Source organism: Haplochromis burtoni, unplaced genomic scaffold, assembly GCF_018398535.1.
Source record: "Haplochromis burtoni strain Fernald_Lab_line unplaced genomic scaffold, NCSU_Asbu1 Contig_18, whole genome shotgun sequence".
In the NCBI taxonomy this organism is placed as follows: Eukaryota; Metazoa; Chordata; class Actinopteri; order Cichliformes; family Cichlidae; genus Haplochromis; species Haplochromis burtoni.
In genome coordinates this window covers 944,287-968,540 of record NW_024582379.1, presented here as the reverse complement: position 1 = coordinate 968,540, position 24,254 = coordinate 944,287, and the positions used below count along the sequence as shown (strand labels likewise).

At 40.2% G+C, this 24,254-nt stretch overlaps 1 protein-coding gene across 7 annotated transcripts in view; it reads left to right on the top strand.

The window, feature by feature from the left end:
- ccser1 (coiled-coil serine-rich protein 1) overlaps positions 1–24,254 on the top strand; it is a 126,520-nt gene that overhangs the window by 60,655 nt on the left and 41,611 nt on the right. For 4 of the 7 annotated variants that reach the window (XM_005916140.2, XM_005916139.3, XM_042218332.1 and 1 more), the window contains exons 9-10: positions 1,959–2,036; positions 6,682–6,762. In XM_005916140.2, the coding sequence (XP_005916202.1) occupies positions 1,959–2,036; positions 6,682–6,762 (159 nt within the window). Of the gene's footprint in view, positions 1–1,958; positions 2,037–6,681; positions 6,763–20,026; positions 20,076–24,254 lie in introns of all 7 variants that reach the window. The other 3 variants (XM_042218330.1, XM_005916142.3, XM_042218331.1) reach the window with 1 other exon arrangement.

Sequence of the window (24,254 nt, the reverse complement as noted above, 5' to 3'; positions counted from 1 at the left end):
ACAAATTGTGCTTAGTCTGGCACTTCTACCATTGCTAGTTCAGTTTTGTGTTATAGCCAATCAGAAAAACAGACTGGCTAAGATAACATGCCAGTCTTTTCTTTTCTGCACTACTGCAAGAATATTATCTGGATGTCGAAACAAAACATTACATAGTAAACTTTATATTAACATTAAATTATTTCCCTTTTTAAAGATATGGTGTTGAAAATTCCTTTATATTACCCTGAACCAGAAATTATTGCCAGAAAACCATAAACCATGAAGCCAAAACAATCAGATATTATACATACTTAAAAAAAACTTTATAGACGACACTGATACAGCACACTCATTCATTTATTTTTAAAATGTCTGTCAGCCAAAAATCAATCCATCCATCCATCTAGCTTCCCCTTGATTAAGTCACAATTGTCTCAAAGGGTCAACCAAAGCTACTGAATGAATAAGTGTCAACATGTACAATACAAAACTTTGTACTCTACAGTGATCAGGCAGATTACAACCTCCTCATGGTTTACACGTAAAGGGTGAGAAAGTTGAATCTTTACAGTTTCACAATCCTTTTTCTCACACAGACTCAGACTTACAGAAATATTTTTTTCTAGCCCTCGATCCCCGGGGGTGTTCTGTACTGATTCACCGTACAGGTTCCATATTTACTTCTCTGAATTTTGAAGTGACTTGAAGAAAATTGTCAGGCTCGATGGGTCTTTTTTGCATCACAGAGGTCATTTAAAGGACGACGATGTAGCTATATGGTTCCCTGTGGTCTCCCTCTGACTCTGCGTGTCCTTTAGCTAGATGGCTCCCTGTGGTTTCAGACCATCATGCTCAGCCTCGGGGCCTCTCTGTCCTCTCCTCTATCAATGTCCCCCTTTTCTCACATTTCCCCCTCATTTTCCTCCTGTTATCTTGCCCCTCGTTTCCTCTTCTGCTTTTATGTCCTTGAAGAGGTAATGACAATCTGCCTGTCATTTTGCACTCTCTATCTTATTGCTCGTTTCCTCCCACTTCCTTATCCCCTTTCTCTTGTTCCTCTCTCTCTCTCTTCACATTGCGTCGCTCTTTGTCCACATTTTAACTAACTGCCTGTTGCAGACTTAACTTGAATATTTTTAGCGAAGACTGTTGTGCCTTATATCTTATTTCTGACTTCCCCATGAGCCATCCTCTCAAAGCTCTCTGTTGACTGCAGGCAGGGTCTGAAGATGACTAGGCATTTGAAAACACTGAGAGTGAAAAGGAGGCGCCACGCTTACATTTTTGCTTTAAAAAAAAAGATTCCACGTCAACTAATTTTACGTGACAAAAATTGTTTTTATTTATTTATTTATTTTACTTTTGCACTGGATAAATGAGACTAACACTGTTAAATGAGGACAGCGGCACAATTCTAACATAAATATCAACCAGATTTTAATGTAAGACATGTTCGCAACCACTTAGAATTTCTTTTTTTTTGCCCTTAAGCATTTTGTAAATTGTTTTTAAAGGTGCCATAAGAATAAAGTTGTTTTCATTAGTTTAATTATTTTCTATGTCTTCTGGAGCTTCTCTTCATCTTCCCTGCAAAAAAAAAAACAAAAAACATCCCCTGACAACACAAGGTCAAATAAAAACTGCTGTGTGCTCTGGGGCGCTGCCACAGGACACAACGAGTTTATCGCTGTGATGTAGAGAGAAGAGGAGATCACAGTCGTGCAGAACGCACCGCATGACAACTTTATTACACAAACACAGGGCTCAGCAAGAATCGCAACACTCAACAGACTCATAAGTACACATGAAAGACCTGCAGATACACACACAGAAACTCTCAGAGAATCACATACAAAGACAAACACACAGAAGCATCCCTGTAATGTACTTTTGGCTGCATGCATTGCTTTGGTGGCTTTATGGTCCCTTAGATAAAACTGTAATGTTAAACATGGTTTGTTGTTTCTTGTGTTCAGGATCCCAGCAGAGAGGAAGCCTTGCTGCAACAACTGAGAGAGAAAGATGAGCTGATTATGAAACTCCAGAGCGAACTGGTAAGATCTTAGTTCTAAAAGTAATTCAAATCATTATGTAGACTTTTGATGATAATGATGCCCGAGTTCCTTCTTTTGCAATGTGGCATGTTGTTTTTTTTTTCCCTTTCTTTTTTGCACAAGAAAAAAGTAAAATTAAATGACAGTAAGTGACAGCTTCTGATGAATCCCTTAGCAAATATAAATGAATCCAGTGAGGTGAAATATTTATTTTTCCCTTCCAAAAAATACTCTGTCTTTGTAGGTGATAAGAGAAGCAACTCAAAGTTTGAGACATGGAAGGTTTGCTCATATATTGTGTTTTATCTCTATCACAGTGTCTTTTTCTTCATCTTTGTCTTTTGGAACTTTGATATGAATAATTAAAACAGCTTGAGTGTGTTTGAATTATTTGTTTTAAGGATATAAATTAAAGACAAATTTTCTTTGAAGCACATTTTAAGGGTTCAGACTTTTAAAAGAAATGTTAACTAAAAAAACCAACAAACCAAAACACATGGATTTCAAAGGACTAGAAAGTGTAACTTTTGTTAAAATCGCTTTGTCAGTTTATCATCTTCTTAAGATCTTCTAGAAAAGATTGACCATAAAAGAGAGAGTACATTATGTGAGAATGGTTTTATAGTTGGCTTGAAGTCACAGCATCAACAGCAGAAAGCCTGTCTTCGTTAATGTAAACTGCTCGTTCACGCCAGCTTAATGTAATGACAAAAAATTATTGGGACTCCCGCCAAACGAGAGGTATAAGATGCGAAGCAACGACTTTTCCATTTTAAATGTGCTCACCATTTATTTGAAATATAGAGATGTAAATGCAAAATGTATCGTCTTGACAGTGTTTTCCTTTTTTCTTTTTTTTTTTTCCTTCTCGTCCTCTGGAGCGTGATTGTTGGATCATCTGCAGAAATGCCATTAAAATGTCTGCAATTTGTCACCTATTCTGTCGATGTAATGCAATGCAGACATTGTGCCAGGCTTTAGTAGAATAATGTGCCAATGTTGTAGCGGTATTGTAAGAGATGCCAGTCTAACCCAGACTTGAGTCTCATGTGGCATCTGTTTGTTTGATCATTCTCTGGAACATGCGTCTATTCCCCCCCAACTCTTTCTCTCTTTGACTCCCATCCTTTCGCGTTCTGCCGTTCTGTCAGCAGCACCTATCCCCCTCTCTTCTCTTTCTCACTGTGCTGTTTTCAGTGCTGTGCGCATCTAATGTCGAATTAATGTCAAAATTGAGCAATTTTCAGGCAGCCTGGCTGGCAGGCAGGCAGACAGGCAGTAGGCTACATGTAACGTCAATGTTCCTCTCTGAAATTCGTGTTGATGGGCAGTGTAACAGACTTAACACTCACACATTAAAACACCTTTTTAAGCCTTTTCACATTGCAGCTTCTAAATAAAACACATTTATTCACAGGTCTCTCTTCTGTGCATCAGTGTTTCACACTCCCTCTCCCATACATTATTTTTGGACCAACCCTATTATTGAATGCCTTTGCACTGGGATCTACATCCTCCTTCATATCCCCCCCTCTGTCATGATAATGGGACAACTGACCTCAATAAATTAGAGTTTAACTGTTTGGTCAAATGTTTGCTGCTTACAAAAAAATTTATATTACCAAAATGAGTCTGTTCCCCTACAGCTAAAATGTGCTATGATTAAATAGATCAAATAAGTAGATAAATAAAAAAAACCTTTTGGTAAATCTTGTACTCTAGATTTTTTGTAGGTTTAATTGTTCGTGATGTAGCAAAAGGGGGTCTGTTTTTTCACTCTGCGTGTTAGTTGTTCCACATGTTGATATTGCCGATGTATCATGGTTTTGATATCCTCTTCTGTTTTGGCCATATGTAGTGCTGTGATTTATGGTTAAACATCTCCACTGTTGTTCCAGATATCTTCTGAGTCGTTCAGATGCAACTTTGCAGAACAATCCTTCCACACAAGTCATACGTCTAGTCTTTCTCAAATTGTGCTGACTGGTTTAAAAGTAGGCTGGAGCAGGAAATGGAGTAGAAGAAGACTTCAGCTTAAACGGAAGTAGTGTGAAAAACATCAAATATTAAAATAAACAGCATGGCAAAGTCAGTGTCTGCAGTGGACTTTTCAGCTCGTGTAAAGCAAGAGTAGTCCACAAACCAGTTGTTTGTGACGCTGATCACTGGTAACAGCTACCACACGTAGACAACGGTCTCCAAAGCTGTGTATAGGCACAAACAGACACAAACACAATACCATAAATCCACCTTAAGATGTAACTCTTGGGTGTTTATTTTATTTTATTTTTTTAGCACAGCAGGTCTGACCTTGGGGTGGATGCACCGAGATGACCACTTGGGAAGATTGACAGCTGACTTGAATGTTTTCCACTTGTGAATAATCTTTCTAACTGTAGAATGATGGACTTTAAACTGTTTGGAAATGACCTTATAACTCTTCCTAGATTGATGGGCAGTAACAATTGCCTCCTCCAAGATCACTGCTGATGTTTTTCCTTCTTGGCACCTGAATGCTGCAGACCAGAAAACAGGCAAAACTGGTGCTTTTATAGAGGTGATGATCAGTTAATCAGGTGCCTTTGATTAGCAGCACCTGGGTGCTACTTACCCTCATAATTCCTTTTGAAGGAGTACATAGTTTTTCACATGCTTAATTTTCTGAATAAATAATCACACAGTGTAATATTCAACGTGCTTTTATTCATCTGAGGTTGTACTTACCTAATTTTAAGACCCGGCAAAGAAATTACCCTATGCTAACTTCACGATCTGCTACTGAAACACTCCCGCTGTGACTTCCGCTGTCTCAACTTGGGTAAAGTTTTACTTGAGTTTTACTTATCATACTAACGGAAATATAGAATATCACCTGACCTATTCATAAAACAGTCCAAGTCTTTATCTAATTTAATCACATTCCTCTTGTATTTACTTTACACCTGAATCTATAATTATGGTTCTTTTCTGCTTGTTTTTTCACTCTTTGTCTCTCTCTCTCTCTTTCCTTTGCTTCTACATGGGGACATTTTCCTGCTGGGATTATCAAAATTCTTCTCTTTCATTCTCATTTTATTCTCCTAGATCACACATGGTTCTATCACTCAGAGTTTAGGGTATGCAGTTGCTTTTGCATGCTCGGACACACACAGATGCTGATCACCGCTGACAGTGTGTATTCATCTGCTTGGCACTTCTCACTGACAGAGATGTTTTGGCTCCCACAACCAGCTGGATACGATTTCCAAACATATACAGCTTGTGTGATGTCACGAGAACAAGTCTGCGTGTTTGTTTGCATAATAATAATCTAACTCTAGGCCTCATCCGCACTGCATCCACAGCCTAGCCCTGTTTTATCTGCCCCATACGCCCTTGGGCATTGGCATTGCTTCACATTTATGAAGTTGTGCAGTTTGTGTGCGTGAACATTACAGAGGATCTGTACCTGTCTTTGTGTAAGAGAGTCTAAAAGGGAAACCTTTCCTGCTGCAGCTAAGTTAAAGTGCAGCATTTGAAGGAAAGGGCAGCTCATAGCCAAAGCTCTCCTCGCTCTGCCTCCGTCTGTAAATCTGCCAGTGAAAACCTATTAATTATCTCCTAGAAGGACCTGCTAGCTGGCTGGCCATCACTAGCTGTCACTTTTTATGAGTTTTCTTCTCTCTCTGCTGGTGCATTTTGTTGAAGGACCGTGTTCCAACTGCAGCATTTAGCTGCAGAAAGCCTTCCTTTTCTTTTTATGCATTTGAAGGCATGATTAATGAAAACTGATTTTTAACTCAATCTGTCAGCTTACTTGTGCTCACTCTGAAGTAGACAGTATATATTTGAGTTAAGAACTATAACATAAATTCATTTTATTCTAGAGTACTTACCATAAACCCGTCCTTACGCCTAGTCCTAATTTGGTTGATGAATTTTAATCAAGGTTAATGAATTTCTCAATATTTCATAGCCACTGCACCTTTCAAACCGTTCTCTTCTGTAACCCATGAGCAGCGTAGGGCAGAGATGTCAGAATGATTAGTGACATCGTCATAAAGTGCTCCCGGTGGAAGTAGTGCTCAGCTCTTTTCATTCAGAGGACTCGCATCCTGCTTTTTTCAAAATAATCATACAGGGGTAACACCAGAGTTGCTGGCAGCCTCCCGGTCAAGGTAAAAGTTCTGCATTTAAAGAAAAAGAGCCAAAGCTTTTCTCTCTATCCTTTGATTGTAAATCTGCCAGAGGAAACCTATTAATTATCCAGTAGAAGGACCTTTTTAGTGAGCTGGACAGTGCTACCTGTCAATTTTTATGAATTCTTCTCTGAGGGTACACTTTGTGGAAGGTCCATGCTCCAATATTTGGCTGGAGAAAAGTTTTCCTGCAATTCAGCCCATTTTTACGACCTCTTTGATTTCCAGAAAATGCAGCCAAAGGAAAGAAATGGTTAAGGCTGTTCAGAGATGCAGTTTTTCTTTTTCTTTTGATAGCTAACTAAGCATGCAAGCCAGCTGTACCAACTGTTGCGAGTGGAGGAAATGGCGTAAGTCTGCTGGGAGAGTACTTGTTCTCATTTATATATATTTGATGTTTCTCTCGCTTATTTTTTTTTGTGAAATTTTGGACACGGCTGATGGGTGTGTGTTTGTTTTCTGTGCAGGAGAGTGCCAAAGCTGCCCTGAAGATGAAAGACTGCCAAATGACTGACCGCACAACACAGACTGAACACATGGGGCCAGAGGTGAGTCACTCACAGACAGTAGGCACACTTTAGCTTTGTGAGGCTCTGTCACACAAACAGGGCTTTGTACACTATCTTTTAAGACACCTGAGTCACAAAATTAGGCTCAGTTTTTAACTTTCCAGTGCAAACTCTTTCCTTCCCTATTTTTCTATCCTCATATGTATATCATTGCATTTTATGCTGCGTCACAGCAGCCGTCTCTCTGCCCCTCCTTTTTTTCCCATCTCTTAAAAACCATCTTTTCATGTTGAACTAAATCTATAATCCATCTTACTTTTTTCTGAAGATATTTTCCTGCAGTGACAGTCATATTATAGTCCACTACCTGCTCCGCCCCTTCTTCCTCCAATTCCCACAGTGCTCAGAGTGCTGTGATGCATCCTACCTGCCTGCTGCCTAACGCCTTCAGCTGACATGGCCTCTTTGGCTTCACTAGGGGCTGACAGTATGGGAACATAGCAGACTTAATGGATGACTGTCTAAAAATGGCTGCCTGTGGAAACAGGAGCAGAGTTTTGGGGTCTGTTTCTTTGTCACTCTTTTCTTTCTTTTAAAACACTTTTTTCCCTCGTCTTCTTTGCTGCTCTCAAGGTTCCTTTATGTCTTTAATCCTGCTGTGTATAAAGTTGGCAAGAAACACTGTTAAAGAGAGAAAGCTTTGCATTTGTGTGAGTGAGTAGGTGCACAGTATTCCCACCAACGCACTGACTTCCCAACACACACTGGCACAGGATAGTGTTTGAGAGCAAATCAAATACATTATTTTGGACATTGATTTTTATTAAGTTTTATTGTCACTTACTACACATGGCAGTCATAGAGATGAGAGCCGGAAGCAGAGACCTCAGAGAGTGGAATGTTAATTGAAAAATCTACTTGTTAAATCAAGGCTAAAAATAATAAATAACACACAGTGGAGTGCAGACTCTTGAGTCACTTGCTGTAGCTATAAAGTCAACAAACACAGTTAAATCAACAGATATGGTTTTGCACCACTACCTAATATCAACCTAAGAAGCTTTGCATCAAAAGCCTGTCATGTTTACCCTGTTCTCTCGAAGCCTCTGTAGAATATTACAATATTAAAGTAGTCAGATTTATGAAATTTATTTCGACTTTGTAACATCTTGGCATCGGCGGATCAAGATCCTGTTTGTGCTTGGACGATATATTTTTTGCCCGTTACAGTGGTCGCAGTGTCAGATTTTGTGATTATAGAATCATAAAATCTTGAATCTGTTGATAGAGATACTGCTCCTCACTCAGTCCTGCTTTCCCTCTTTCTTGACACTTATAATGTGATCTGGAAGAAGGCACTAGCTGGTGATTTAGGATAAGACTTTAAACAGATAGTGGCAACCGAGGCTTTATGTGTTTACCACACAGCTAAACGTGCTAGTTACGATAGCTGGTGAACCTTATACTAGAACTTCAAAGAAGCCACAGAGCTGCGTTTTTTAATTTTTGTATGTCTTTGGTATACAACTTCACTTTTCTATGACATAAAATGGTTCATTGTCTTGCTTGATCCCCATTTTCCTGCCTAACCCAAATCAACACCCCGCACAGTTCAGACCGGGCTACCTGGTCAGATTATTGTGTCGATACAGTGTAGTCCAACAAAAACACAAAGCATTCATAATTTGTGCATCTGTGCTTTAACAATGTCATTACTCAAATTAGAGATTGAACACACATGCCTACTTTTTATGCCAGCGGAGTAAAGTAATCAGGTAATTGGATACGCCTTTAATCAGAATAACTGGTGAGAACCTTAATATTTACTTTACCCGACTGGAAATCGAGCTGTTTTGGGCTATGAACATGTAGTGCTAGTAGATGTTTCTGTTGTCGGGAGAATGGAAAGTAAATGTGAAACAGACAAGACAAATATGCCTTTTTTCACACAGGGTTTTGAAAGGTCTGTCACACACATTAGCTATCGAAAATAGCACAGATCTACAGTAGCTGCAGTGCACTTCTGACCAGGTCCACACAGGCAGGCTTAAGAGAAGAAAAATTCTGTGAATCTTGACACCAAAATTGCAGTGTAGTGCAGGATTGCTAGTGACACTCCCCCTACTTTGTTTCTCTGTGATGCACAGTGAGTCACCAAAACAGGTGCAGGCAAGGCAGGGACCTTGCTGTGCCTCAGAAAAATGCTACTTTACTGCTACATATGTATGATGATACAATCCTGAAGCCTATAATTTTACCATACCTGCAATCATTCTCCCTATCAGTTGTTTGTCGTATACATCTGTTGGTTACTTCACTTCAATTTTTTTTTTACACACACTGACACTGTTTGTTGGCTTCATTTGCAATTACTGGCTAATGGACTTCTCAAAACGTAGTCTGAAGTAGCTATGTGCAGTTTTTTGGTGCTCAAGGCTAAAGTAAATAAAGGTGTGGCGCTCTGTTTGCAGTTGTATTGGTGTGCAAATTTGTATGCATGCCCATGTGTCTGCCTATGCAAGTGTGTATGTGTGTATGGTTGTTTTGCGAAGTAGCCATTAGTCCTGGCCTCGGACAGCGGTGTCAATAAAATGCTGTTGGAAGTGTCAGAGTAACTTCAGTAAAATAGGTTGCGTTATGCCTCATACAGTATAATTCACTCATTAATGCTGCTGTTTGTGTGTTTTATGTGTTGTCAGTATCAGTATGGCCATGCCATTAACAGGACATGACTTTAGTTGAATTATTACTCATTGTTTGTCCTGACGAAGGGACTGCATATTGAGCAGTTACTGTTGTTTGATACCCTAAGTTCTAATATTTTTTTCCTCCCTGACTTTCTGATTGCTTTTAATTCTTTTCATTAAAACTAATTTCAGACAATCACTTTGATTTGCCTCACCAGGACCACCAGGTAGTGAAAAATATGTTCGGCTGCGATGTAGTGCATATAAAGAGAGATTCAAGCTCTAAAGATTCACTCAGTTATATCCACTCTCTGAGGTGAAGTGGTTTGATTAATTGGTGGGTAATCATTTTAATTCAAGAAGTGCCACTAATTGTCTCATCTGCTCCGCAGGTGGAAAACAGTGATGTTAGCATGCTGTATTGGTCTGTTTAACAGCAGTAGGACAAAAGTCTTATGGGCGTTGAACGTGCTCATTGAAGTATCGAAGGTACTTTGGACGTATGCAGTTTTCCAAAAAACTCTTTTACCACGCTGTAAAGGAAGGAATATAGGCGTGGATCATATAGCGATCTCTTCATCTTAATAGAGTCCATCCAGCTTTAAGAAGTCTGGCCAGTACTCCAGAGTATGGCTTTGGTGTCTATTATAAGAATATTACCTGGCTATACAGCCTTCCATATGTTCAAGCCCCTCGAGAAGATGGTCCCTTAATTAGAGGAGCAGCTGGTTGCCCGCTAGCAAGCTAGGCTAGCAATGCAGGTGACTTAACTCAGCAGTAGATTTCAGCATGTGTGGCCTGATTTTATGCCATGCTCCACCCCACCCCCCACCATGTGTGCATAAAAGCGAGGGGAAGAGTAACAGAGTGCATTGCTACAGCATGGAGCAAGCCTATATAGGTTAGCTACCCCAGTGCATCAAGGACAGTCTGCTAGCAACAGAAAGTGTGTCTACAAGTGGGGCAGCTATTTCTACTGCCTCTACCACTTTCGCGGGGTCGACCATCTCACTCTCTCCGTTTCTCTCTCTCTACCTCACGCTCCCTATTTTCTGGAACGTCCTCTTGCTTTTCCTCACTTGGTTTTCGTCCTTTCTTTCTTCCATCCTGCTTTTGATCGCTGACCCCCCGAAAGCACAGAAGTTAGCTTTCAGAAGCTCTCCTCTCCGAGCTCAGGAAATTCATGTGGGATTGTCCTGCCCTGGTTTCCCTGCCTCTGACACTCTGTCCCAGGGACAGCTCCTGGCCCCGTACTCAACAGATCTACAACTTCAGGCTGACATTTCACATTATACCTCTTGTATTCTACTTTTCTGACCTTCTACTAAGGTCAGAAAGAGAAGAGCTACTTGAATTTCACGTGCGTATGCCTCACTTCTCACTGACAAGTACAGGGTGTCCTTTCAGGTGATTGATTGCATAAATTTTGAGTCCAATTAGATTAAAGATACTCATCTTGTTACTTTCCTACTGTTGTAGCTGGAAAAACGAGCAAAGTTAAGCAAATTTAATATGCTGTAATAATAATTTTTTTAAAAACAAGACCCTTAATCAAGCACATTTTAGTCCAGTGACCTTTTTCAGCTGATTTAAGCTTTGGTGTGACGACAGATTGCCAGAATAAATTGGCAAGAATAATGGGAAAACTGAGACCTCGGTAAAAGAGTAAAAGTGCAATAAAAATGTGAATTTGATGTGTAACTAATGAAATAAAAATCTGTCTGCATATATGATATGTTTATTCATTAAGTGGCTATGGTCCAGTTGCCTTTTTTGTATTGCAATCTGTGTGATTTTGGATTCTGTGTACTAAAACAGATTTAGACATGTGTCATATAGTTGGTATTCTGGATCCTTATCACAAGAGCTATGAAAGAAAGTCTCACAACCCAGCAGCCAACTTGGAATGAATCGAGACAGTTACTTTGAAGCCTCTATCTATCTACAGTAAAGCGTCATAACTTTATTTACAGTGGTAACTAGAACACATGGAATCAGCATTCAAATCCAGCACGCACCATTTAAAAACTCTGGTGACTGTTTTCCCCATCATGTAAACAATTCACAACAGATTCAGTAACAGCTTAGTTCAAACAGTGTCTCTGATTGTCTCACAAGAGCTTCGAAACAAGGCCGTGCTGTGGATGCAGTGAGACTCTTCTTCTTCTTCTTCTTCTTTTGGATGCTCGCTTTAGGGTTTGCCACAGCAGATCATCTGCCTCCATCTCACCCTATCCCTAGCATCCTCTTCTGTCACGTCACCCCTCTATGTGTCCTCCTTCACTACATCCATAAACCTCTGAGGTCTTCCTCTTTTCCTCCTGCCTGGCAGCTCTAGCCGACCCAGCCACAGGGTAGGCCATGAGCCAGTGTACTCCGAGTGCTGCCCCAAGCAGGGATAAAACAGGGGGGTTGGGTCAGGAAGAGCATCCGGGGCAAAATTGTGGCCGAATCAAACATGCGGATACAGTAAATTTTAAAAAGTTAAAATGCACCGGCACTGCTTTTTCAATATGGACATACACTTTTGCTGACAAAGCGGAAACGGTCATCACTGTCTACTGTGTGAATGTGTCAGCACAGCATGATTGATTACAGTGTTTTAGTTTTAGATGTTGACTGGCTTTAGCATTTCAGAATTCCCCCGTTGATTTCTATGTATCCTTAAGCTGACAAGTAGCATCCTAGCTTTAGTCAAACACAAACTGGAAAGTGTCAACTGACCCCATTTTTTCTATTGTACACTTAAAGATTTCTCTTTCTGTGATTGTGCCAATGTTGAGTTGGCAGGTAAGGTGAAAGAGAAACTGAGAAAGAGTACAAAATAGAAGGTGCCTGGAGAAAAAGGCGAGGAGCTATTTTATGTCCGCGGAGACTCTTAAGAGCTGGAGATGTGGTGGCTGTTTGAAAGTTTCTTAGAGCGGATTCAGTCAATTGAGATTGCTTTCTTTCACCAAGCTAATTTCATGGGCATTCTTAAAAGGAACGTTTTATGGATGGGATCAAAAGCTCTTGATAGTTAGCTCACTCTTTCCTGTTCCCTTTCTTACTTTGTCCCCCTCACTCCTTTACTCTGTCGTATTGTATTCTCAGTAGATTTGTGCAACTTTCCTTTTTTTTGCCTCCTACTTCTTTCTCCTTTTCTCCCCTTGCTCTATTCCCACCCATCTCCTCATCCCCTATCGCCTCAGTGGCATCTAAAAAGAATGACAGGAGCGCGTCGTTTATGGTTTGTTTGTGGGCCATTACATTTGAATAAAGAAACATTTAAGAAGATCATGCAGATTCTTTCCTCTTTGTCTCTCATTCTGGTTTACTGTCTCAAAAGCAGTACACTGTGCTACGGAGTACATTTTTCTCCCACGTTTAATGAGGAGAAGGAGCATCTTTTTGAGTTTGGTGGGTCATTTCGAATGAAAATGTGCCGGCGTTTTTTTTGAGTGAATATTGAAACTCACAGACTAACACCACCTGACAGGTCATCATGATAAAACACAACCATTTATACATATTTAGGTTTAGAAAATAAAAGTGTTAGTGCTTATAGTTGGTGGCTGTTGTTAAAAGCCAAAGTGATTGTAAACAACACATTTAATAAGAGTTTAATTTACCTTATGATGGAAGCGAAACCCATATATACTTACTCGATACTTTCTTTTCTAGAAATTGCTACTACAGTGTTGAACCTCCTCTTGCCTCCAATTTTGCGAGTTTCTTCTTATTAAAAGCGATTCCCACTGTCGCTAAGTGCTTGCGCTACAGAGGCTGTTCGATTGTTGGAGTCTTCTTTGTATTGTTGTAGGGTCTCTGTCATATGGGTGTGTGTGTGTGTGTGTATATATATATATATATATATATATATATATATATATATATATATATAAGAGCTTTGAGGCAACTGCTGTTGTTGTGACTGGATCTTGTATAAATGAAACTGAATTGAACCAGCTTGAGATGATTTGAGCCTTATTTATGACATGGTGTGCTATCCTGCTGGAAGCAGCCATCAGAAGATGGGTACACTGTGGTCATGAAGGGATGGACATAGCAGAACTGCTAAGGCAGACTGTCGCGTCATGTGGTATCAAGTGTGCCATTTCTGATCCAAGCGTTGCACCAGAAATCGAGAATCATCTGACCAGCCTATGCAGGAAGATCCCAGATCAGCAGTTTCTGAAATACCAGACCAGCCAGTTTGGCACCAACAAACACTCCACGTGCAAAGTCACATAAATCACCTTTATTCCACATTCTGATAGTTGGGTCGAACTTTAGCGTGGCATCTCGTTTGTGTCTACATGTTTAAGTTCATTGAGTTGCTACAATGTGATTGGCCGATTAGGTATTTACAGCAACAAACAGTTGAACTGGTGTACCTAATGAAATTGGTCCATGAGTTTAAATGGATCACAAAGCATAAGAAGCCTGTATTTTTATGAGTTAGACTTAGGTTTGAAATCACTCTGCTTTCAAAATAGCATACTTTCCAGTTTCTGTGGTTTCACTGCTGCTCAAGACTAGCAGATAAATGTTTAGACATAATTAGATGTGTTGAATAACTAAAACTCTGACAGCTAATGTCAGTGCAGGGCAGCAAAAACAGAAATAGATATTTATATATGTCTGTGCATAACCCCGAAGCAAAGGACAAGTTTATTCTGCTGACACGTCTCCCTGTGGGGACAGCCCTTTAAAGTTCTTTCTGAGAAAACAATTTTGTGGAGAAAAGCAGCACGTATAGTCTCCTGTACCGTTTAAGTTTTAAAGTACAGATTGATATTTTTTTTTCAGCGGCTGTGTATCATGGTTGGGGCAGAGATTTCTTCTTCTTCTGTGACCTCACCAACTGAGCAGACAATATTTTTTTCATTGTTGTTCTCTTTCAGCTTGTGGTTGAATTACAACATTAAGACATTCACAGCAACTGCTTCAAGGATCTTTGTTTGCATATCATCACATTTCCACAAAAATGTGTTCAAAACTTTAGGTTGTTTTTCTCCATGTCAGCTCTTTAATAGTAGACTGATTGCAAAAAAAAAAAAAAAGGTCCCCAGTTAACTGATCAGTTGCAGTAATGATGCTTGCAAACTGGAGCCACCTTTTAGCCAAGTGAAATGATTGCCCCGACACTTGTACAAACTAAAGCATCCTTTTTCTTTGCCTTTGTTCTAGGGATGTTTTTGTCTAGAGTTATTGATCAATCGAGTCCGGTGGGAAAAGAAGCCTTTAGTGTAGTATTCCTGTACTTATAGCCACCTATTACTGCTATGGTTACACAGATCATGTTCAGCGAACCCCCGTTTTCAATGCGAGCTCCTAAAAATCACAGCTAACTTATCCATCCGTGTCTTCCTGGAGCTGGGGATCCTGAATCAGTATTTAATACAGATCTCCAGCATTAGTGCTCTCCACGTCTGTGCCAGTTTAAGCCAGAGGATGGAGGGTCCAGTGATGATTGTGACTATGTAGGTCTCCGACTCCTATTCCTGTAAAGTAGATCATTTTGTACAGCCTAGTCCTTACTGAGTAATGGTGCTGCTAAAAGAGAAAAGGAAGGAAGCGAGAACGAGGAGGAGCGTGAGAGATGCAGCTTTCTGTCCTACTTATAGTTTTCATAAATTCTTCTCTTTTTATTACTTTATATCCAACTCACGTCGTGTCCTTTCATATTCTTTCTTACTTACTTGTCTGAAATTTAATTGTTTCTTCCTTGTTTGTGCCCCTTCATTGCTTTTGGTTTTCCTATTCCTACATTCATCACTTTTCTTCAGTCTGATCTGTCCATAAACTTCCAAGCATTTCTTTTGCCTTTATTTACTCTTTTCTTTCCATCCTCTTCACATTTCTCATCCATTCCTTAATATCCTTTTATTCTTCCTCTGTTCTCATCTTTATTATCAGCCTTTCCACCCATGTACCCCTCTGTTCACAGTCCGTCCCTCTCGCTCGTCTCTCTCAACTCCTTTATTACCGTTACACTGTCACCCTGCCTTGGCCTTCCTCGTCGCTATTCATGCTGTGTTACAGGTTTCTTCTGGTCTCCATCCCACAGCAGCACACCTTTAGGGCCAACTTTTCACAGTGTTCCTCTTTTATTCCACTTTAACTGGGCTGCATTACGTCTTGCTGAGTAAGGGAGGTCAAGAAAAAGGAAAAGTTATTTTGATTGATGGAGTGCACACTTCTGTCATCACAGACAAGTCATGTTGTCCTCTCAAATGATTGTGTCCATCCTCTCCACTCCTCTAACTGCATGCTGGGAGTTTGAGAGCATTAGTAGCTGCTAGAGTGTGTGAAGCTGCTGATTTAGTTTGATGCTTTGGTGTTTTTCATTGAGGCTTTTTAAAATTTTTTATTTATCAACCTGTGTGTGCAGGTAAGACTATTTTAGTAAATTACTGTGCGGATTAAGCATCTTGGGTAATGTTCGTACCGAAGTTATACTGACTGTATTTGAGAAGGGTTCGCCTCCCTTATCTTAGCTGGTTGTCTTGGTTGCAGAAGAACAAGTGGGCCATGAGAACGTTTCATATGGCTCTCGGATGAATGAGGCAGTTGTGTCTTCTCTCGCACGACTGCAGCATTTTTAGTCTTTTCAAAGACAGCCTTTCATGTATCTGAATGATCCAGCACAGATTTTAGAAGTTAAATGCAAAATGTCAATGTAGCAACATGACATGCTTTGAGTGTGGTATGGTATGCACAAAACAGGTCAGCTGCAACCCACAGGTAGCTCTGCATGGAACAAGGAAGGCCCCCACTGGCACCGGGCACAGAAAACACTGAACAATGAACGAATTGTGAGGCATAACAGTGAGGTGATAGACAGTAGCTCTGATAATACTGAGGGACAAGCTGTGGAGAAAAATATAAGCAGTAGGCAGAAAGAACCGTGCACTACAACTGAGGCTGAAAAAACAGCAAATCAAGTGAATCAAACACCAGAAATGTTGAAAATATACACGTGGAAATCTTAGAAGATGACTTCCTGTCTCAGTGCTCTGATATTGTCTCAAAAATAAGATCAGTAGTCATATTCACCCGAGGAGATCGGTAATTTCCTAGAAAATGGCAGACAGTTTGTTATATTTCTTTTGTAAAGATTACAAAGCTAGCTAGTCAAGAACAGCCAACTCAAAAGAAACTGTTTAGCCTAAAAGAGATGCTTCAGACAGCAAATAAATTGGTTAAAACAAAGTAAATATAGAGAAGAAAAATGGCTTAACTAAGTAGCATGTACCTGAGGCTGAGTTGGTAATAACTCAAAGACTTGCTTTTTAGGAAAACGGGTACCTCTTGTAATCCTTTCATCATACCTATCAGTTCACTGGACTGGTTAGCATTCAGAGCCTTTTGTCTTCAAACTGCACAAGAGTTTCTTCACCTTAAGCAACAGGTCTGGATTAAATAAAAAGAAAAAAGGATCTGGTCTGGTTCCTCTATCCCAGGCTGATGTAGACACTCAACAGATCTCCTCTTTAACCAGTCAGTCCTCCATACTTTAAATTCTGTTTTCAACTCAGACAGCGTTTTAAACTCTGTGGTACTGTTGGGAGTAACTTTTGTTTTACCCACTGACTTTGAGGATTCTCAGTTCTAACCATGTGCTGATAATCCTCAGACCAGCTGGCCAGGCAGGCTAAGAAACTTTAAATGTCAGTGTCTTCTGGAGAAGATTCTGTAGGAGGTGAAGTGTGGTCATCCTGGTCTTTTTACGGAGCAACCCAAGGATCAAAATACCAGACTTCTTCAAAGAAGAAGGCCTTAGAAAGCTTCTCTCTCATTTAGCAGGTGTTCACGAATCAAGGTGGTTTTGTTTTTTTGTTTTTTTTGTTTTACAAGGTTTCTAGAGGAGGCTTGAAGTTGCTGTGCAAAACTCCCAGAAGAGAACTGCAGAAGAGGCTACATGTAGGCATACAGTACAGGGCATAATGACCATGAAGCAAGAAGTCTTTGTGTGTTTTACTAAGCTGATGAAAGTCTGAGCTCTCCAAGACTGGTACCCTTTTCTCAGTACTGCAGGCAGTTTGTTGGTTTAGGGTCTTATAGGTGTTAGAGGACAGGCCTTATATTTCTGGTTCCTGATATTCTGCTGCACAGTGCAGGCATATTTGTCTAGTGATTTTATTTGTATTCTTTTTTTTATTTTTTTGGGATCAAGCTGAACAGATGAAGACAAACAAAATCATGATGGGTGCATGTGTTCGGAGGTTGGCTGGCTGCACTTCTTAGAGTAGAGGTCAGCTGATATATTGACAGGGCTGACATTAAATATTTGCCAGTACACGGGTATCGCATTTATAACTTCCAGTTAAAAATGTTGTAGCTATTGATGTTGCATATTTTGTCCACCTGAGGTCACTCTACAGCTTTTGGTAACGTGCGACAAACAAAAATTTGGGCAAATTTGAAAAAAAGTAATCCATGAAAGATTGATATTTTTTTAGTCAATCCATCCATTTTCTTCTGCTTATCTGGGGCCTGGTCGCGGGGGCAGCAGCCCAAGCAGAGAAGCCCAGACCTCCCTCTCCCCAGCCACCTCTTCCAGCTTGTCCGGGGGAACACCCAGGCGTTCCCAGGCGAGCTGAGCAATATAATCCTGGCGGAGCGATCCCTGGCTACCAAGACTGGCAATATTTTATTTTTTTAGTCTTTGTTATATTCTGTTATTATATGATCTTGGTAATGAATCATAAGTAAACACACACAAAACTGTTAGGGAATCAGTTTAAACTTCAAGCGTTTGAAAGATAAAAAAAATCACAAGAATATCGGTATCGATATCGAACTTTAAAATCAGATATCAGTCAGGCTCTAGTATGGGGTTTGTACATAATAAAATCCTGTCATACCTCTAAGAGGTTGATTTGCTTATTAAGTTGAAGAGATTGTGTGCAGCAGCTCAGTAATAATAAATGCACAGTACAAGCAGCCATTTATTTATTTAGTTTATATGTTTTATTTTGTGGGTCGTAAAGGAAGGGTTTAATAGTCGCATAGGTCGGGTGTCTGTGCCTTCTTTTTTTGTATGTGTGAGGTAAATTTACCTCACACATACGAAGCTCAGGAGATAGAGCAGGTCATCTGCTGATCAGAAGGTTGGTGGTTCGATTCCTGGCTCCCTCAGTCTGCATGCCAAATATCCTTGGGCAAGATACTAACCCCCACTTGCTCTCTGATGCATCCATCGGAGTATGAATGTGTACGAGTGTATGTTAGTTAAAAAGCACTGACAAAGCATAGAGTGGTTGTGTGAATGGGTGTGTATGGGTGAATGTGGCGTGTTGTATAGAGCGCTTTGAGTACTCCAGGAGAGTAGAAAAGCGCTATATAAAAATCAGTCCATTTACCATTTACCATCTAAAATGCTATATAGCTCATCTGCTGTTTTCATAATGTTTTGAAATGCAGTAAAATAAAGGGAACAATAAAACAATTTAGAATCAGCTTTGGTGAGGCTAACACTTTACTGGCACCATTAAGGCCTCCTTAACAGTCGAAAGTCTTGTTAACAGGAGATTATGTAACATTTTACCACTACAAAGCCTGGACGCATTAAGTAGTCCATTTGGGGCTCCTGAGCTGACCATTATATTAAGTAGTAATGATATGCAGTCAGCAAAACCGAAAACACGTTGGGCTCTATTTAAAAAAATTACTGTAGCGTGACAAAAAAATAACAAACTTTAAGATTATGTTATAAATAGACAATGTTTTTCCTCTGGTATCTTAAGAGAAGTGTTAACTAATCATATTTATTCATACATTTTGTTTCACAGTGTAAAAATTCAAATAATTATAGTAACAGGAATATAACCTTGCCAGCTGGGACATCATTAATATGGATAACGGAGGTAACTGCGGAGGGAAAAAGCCATGGAAATGCTGTTAGCTGGGTATTGTTCCTACATGTTTACACAATTGCCCAAAAATGATGTCCTTGTCTGTTGGCTTTAAACACATTGTTGTGGAATTGCTATAACATTTGTAGTTTTTGGCAAGTGAATTTCTGTGTGGGTACAGGAAAGAACAAGCATGTGTGGGAACATGAAGAACAAAGCACCAGTATTTATAAACCCTCTACTTTGCTGTGGTGTCACCCACTAGCTCTATTTTCTTCTTCTGCTCATCAAAAACCAATGTCATTGACGCAAAACACCACACAGTTCTTCAGTAGTATAAAAAGGAAGCGAGTGTGCAGTCGTTTCGCATTGCCGAGTCGTCGGAAAGAAAGTATCAGGTGCGCATGTATAGAGACACAATGAGTGAGTGAGATATGAACAAATGAACTGTAGTGGAAGACATGATGCGGTCCAACAGAAGGAACAAGGATTCAGCTTTCTAAGCATTGTAAGCTTCTTTGCATCAATGACTATTCCTGTTCAGTTTGGAAAGACCTGTTAGCGGTGTTTAGACATAATGAGAAGTTACAGTCATGCATATTAAGCTGGCAGGAAGTGTTAGAGGCTCCTTTAGGATTGCTGTGAAGTTGAAAACTATGTTTCCCTCTTCTGATCTAAATACAATTCCTCTTTGTCTCCGACCCCTTCTTCTTCTTCTTTTCTTTTTCTTTTTGGCTGCTTGTTCTTTTGTGTCATCATCTCTTTTGTTTACAGGGCATCAAGGCCCATGGAAGCACTACTTTGTCAACAAGGAGACAACTGAGTGAGTGTCTCTGTTCTGCTATCACCTGACTGAACGTGACTGTGTCTATGTAGTGGTCTATCTTGATGTACTAGATGGAAGCACAGGGGGTCTTGGTACTAGGGCTTGATTCATCTGTACGGCTCTACTCTGATCTTCACTTGTTTTGCTTCACAAAATGAGCTAATCCAGTTCTTGACATCCACTGTTAGAACTGATTACATTCTTTGATTAACCTGACTTTACTCATGTAAATGTTCAGTTATATTATGAGCACTCCACATCTGGAATGACTGTCTCACTACAGACTGAAGTAGATCGGCGGATGGATGCTGGTTTTGTGAAGTAAAATCATGGCAAATAGTACATTGACCCAGTTGTAAGAATCAATCAAGCCCCAGTGTGGAGACCCTCCGTGCGATAATGAATGCCACCTGCACTGCCTTGTCCTGTAACGTAGACAAGAATGCTGCCTATTTATTATACCTATGTGAATCAATCCTGCCTAAAAGGGATGGTGACCGAGAAAGATCTTGGCTCCAAGATCATCTCTTTTCTTGTTTAAATCAATGTAACTGAGCTGCTCTGTCTGTTGGAGTTCACTGAAAAAGCCAATGTAATATTTTCTGTGGTTTATGTCGGAGTGGGAAAAATCTGTTCAAGCAGAAGACAGTGGTACAGATAATTTCTCTTATACTGCAATTCGATGGTGCAGATCATCTCTGTTATAAGCCGGTGAGCTTGACAAATGGCATGGTTTCAGATACTGAACAGTGTGCAGTGTAGTCTCCGTTTCTAAGTTCACAAAGCATTCAAGTGCCAAATCATGAGTTTAGCCCATTTGAAGAAATCTAAATCTATATCTTTTCTCGGTATCCACATGTTATTTACAGGGTCTTATTTTCCCTGTAAAGCGCTTTAAAGAATGGGATGTGCCATCCCAACAAATTAACAACCCAGAAGATGTCCACAAAGTGAAAAACTGTTCAAAGTGGACCACTTTATCAAATATTCTTTAAGTGTTTTCACTTCAAAAGATTCATCAACTTCATTTCAACTTCCACGCGAGCTGTATGAAAAGTTTACATGCTGTGAAGTCAGTCGCTGCACAGAAAATATTATGTTGCAGGGAAGTTCAGGAACTTCCCAAGGTGAAAATTCCTCTGGGGACCTAAAGAAAGTAGTTTTTTTTTGTGTGTTTTGTTTTTTAAAGTGTATTCCCTGCCTACTTTCCTGCACTGTACTAAAGTCGAGCATGCTTTAGGATTCAGAGCACCAGTGCTTGAATGTAGTGTCCCGGTCTCTCTTCTCCTGCTCTTGTGTGAACTTTAACCCTCCCCGTCATTGCACTATGAACTGCGATCCCAGCTGTCACAATATGCAAGCCTTTTATTGACGCCCGTGACCTGTGACCTTCCCCAGACAGGCTTCATCCTTCCCTCCCCTCTCTACTCAGCCCACCCTGGCATTACATAACATACACACAAGCCTTGATAGACACAGGCATTGATTCAGTATAACGCTTGCACATGAAGACCTTCGAGTTTTCAAGGACACGTCTTATGTTAACCATCAATTACAAAGGAACCATTTTTGTTGCTTCTGAGGTAAATAACCTCCGTGTTTGAAGGTTAAAGCACAAAGAGACTGTAAAAGCCATCGGTGCCCCATTTACGCAAGGGCACCTACACACTTCCACGTCTTTGTATGTGCATACGGTTGTTTGCCTCTGTGTGTGGAGTTGAGTTATTTTTACCCAAACATACAGGTTTGCTGCAAGAATACCTCATCATTTTTGTGTGTGCCTGTGTGCTAATGTGCACGTGGTGATGATTCTTTTTTTTCTCATTAAACTCCTCAAGGACTGACAGTAATGCTGTGATGTTGAATTATTAGTCACTTCTGGACCTGTTGCAGTGAAAACAACATAATGAGCTAAACCTCATTTGCAAGGTCAAACCAAGTGGAAACCAAAACGGAGGAGGCTAAAGGCACAGATTCCTCTTAACGCAGTTCTCATAATGTCCACTTTGGTGGAAAAGACCTTAAATTTTTGGGAGGCAGGTCTTGCAAAAACGTCCTAGTGTAATTATACAACTTCACAGTAAGTGAGCTTTCCTTAACTTTAAGTTAAACTGATTTAATATTCCTGAGGTTCGCTGATATATAATCATCTGCAATTATGAAAAATGTAATTTAACTGCAATAAAGGCAAGAAAGCACAAGTAGAGTAATAAATCTATCTAAATATTGTTATTTGTTAGGATAGCAAACTAAGTTAAAGTTTTTATACCCAAATTTGAGCCGGCACACTTGACTTCTCTGAGAAGTCTGAAATTAATCACTCAAAGCATTCAACCACTAAAACTAATTTTTCTGTTCAAGACTGCAAGTAAATAAATGCAATTTGGCACCTTAACCCCAAAATAATAGGATGCTTTATTATTTTATTTATTTTTTTTCAGCTTTTTTTGTAAAAAAGAGTACACAATGTTCATATTTATGTGTTGGTAGTTGGAGATCTAACCTTTTTGGTTCCTGTTCAACTGAACATCTACACTACAGAACTGCCTATGCTCAAGTACATAACAAACGGCGTGTCAACTAAAAATGTAAATAAACCTACACGACTAACATAAATTGAGTCACTCTGCACAGTATTTATTACCCTATTTAATATAGGTAAGGAAATTTTTCTATTTACAGTTTGAATGTTTTAGCAAATGTTAGAAAGGATCCTGTGTATTGGTTCCCACTCATTCGCCACTCACTCTGAGCTCCTTTCATGCTCTAAGATGTGAATTTTTTATCCTCCAAACAAATAACAGCATGGCACTGAGTGATAAACCTGAAGCAGAGGCAAAATAAAACTGGAGATGATGTCAGAGGCACTATATCAAATGCGCAGTCTTAAAGTTCTGACTGAAGTTGTAAACCATGGCATTAGGATGAAATGTTTTGCAGCGTCTCATAAAGGCTTGAGCAAAAGAGTCTCCAGGAGAAACAATGCTTCCATGACTTCATTTGAATTGTAAATACATTGAATCTTTGTGATTAAGTGCCTTGTAAAACATACATCTGCATTTACTAGTCAACTAGCAGAGTTAGCACTTGTGTTAATGTGTGTGCCATTGCTGCGCTGACATCAACATAGCGAAAAAGGGCAGCAGGTGGAGAGAGTGAAAGCGATGGAGAGAGAGTGCATGAATGTGCGTGGGGGTGTTCGAGCCTGCCCGCCTGCCCAGTGGCAGTCACATTAAGATGAAAGGTTTCTCTACCCAGGTGGAGGTTGCATGTTGGAGGAATTGTTGTCTTTGTGTGTGTGTGAGTTTGTCAAACCACCTATATGAACAAAGTGACGGCTGACTGGTTTAAAGGTTGGCGGCAACTAAAAATCCTCTACACTTCTCATCTTGTGTTTTTTAAAACTTGCTTTCTGTTCAAAATTACCAGCAGCAACATCACAAATATGAACAAGAGTGCATAAAGTACATATCTGAGTGGTAGCAGACAGCTACATAGGAAGACTGCATTTTTATAGCACCAACAACACAGCACGCGGGTGCCTTCAGCTGTCCCGAGGTTAAAAGAAGAAAAGTCCCTTTTTTGAGTGTTTCATAGCGTTTGCACGCATACGTGGCTGTGTCACATCTTTGATCCACTATTCTGGGCTCCTATTGCATGTCCCTTTTTGACTACCTAAAATGAGAAAGGGAGATGAGAAAGCGCAGGTGGGTTGGTGTATCTGTGGATGTGGTTTCCAGCTAGCGACAGATATTGTCAAGCTAAAACTGGATACTTCCAAGTGGCCCCGTCCATGCGCAGGTGGTACTTTTCAGAGATGGCAGAAGCCCCCAACCACCAACCACACAGCACTGCTAAAGAAGTGGGGGCTGTCTTTGTGCATGCTTGTGTGTGTGTGCGCACGCATGAGCTAATCTCCAATGCTGGCTAGCTGCCAGAGCACTTATCTAACTGTGATCCACAGTGCTACTCACTGTGACTCCTAATTATAGACAGAGGCACTCAAACAGACACATATACACACAGTTTCTACATGCTCTCCTGTGTACCATTCACGCTAATGAAGCACTCTCCCTGAGGAAGTATCCACACTCCTCTCTCCTCCTTAATGGAGGAGGCCACCAAGACCACCTCCTCTTGCAGCCTACCTCTCAGCTTTCTACTCATACAGAAAGT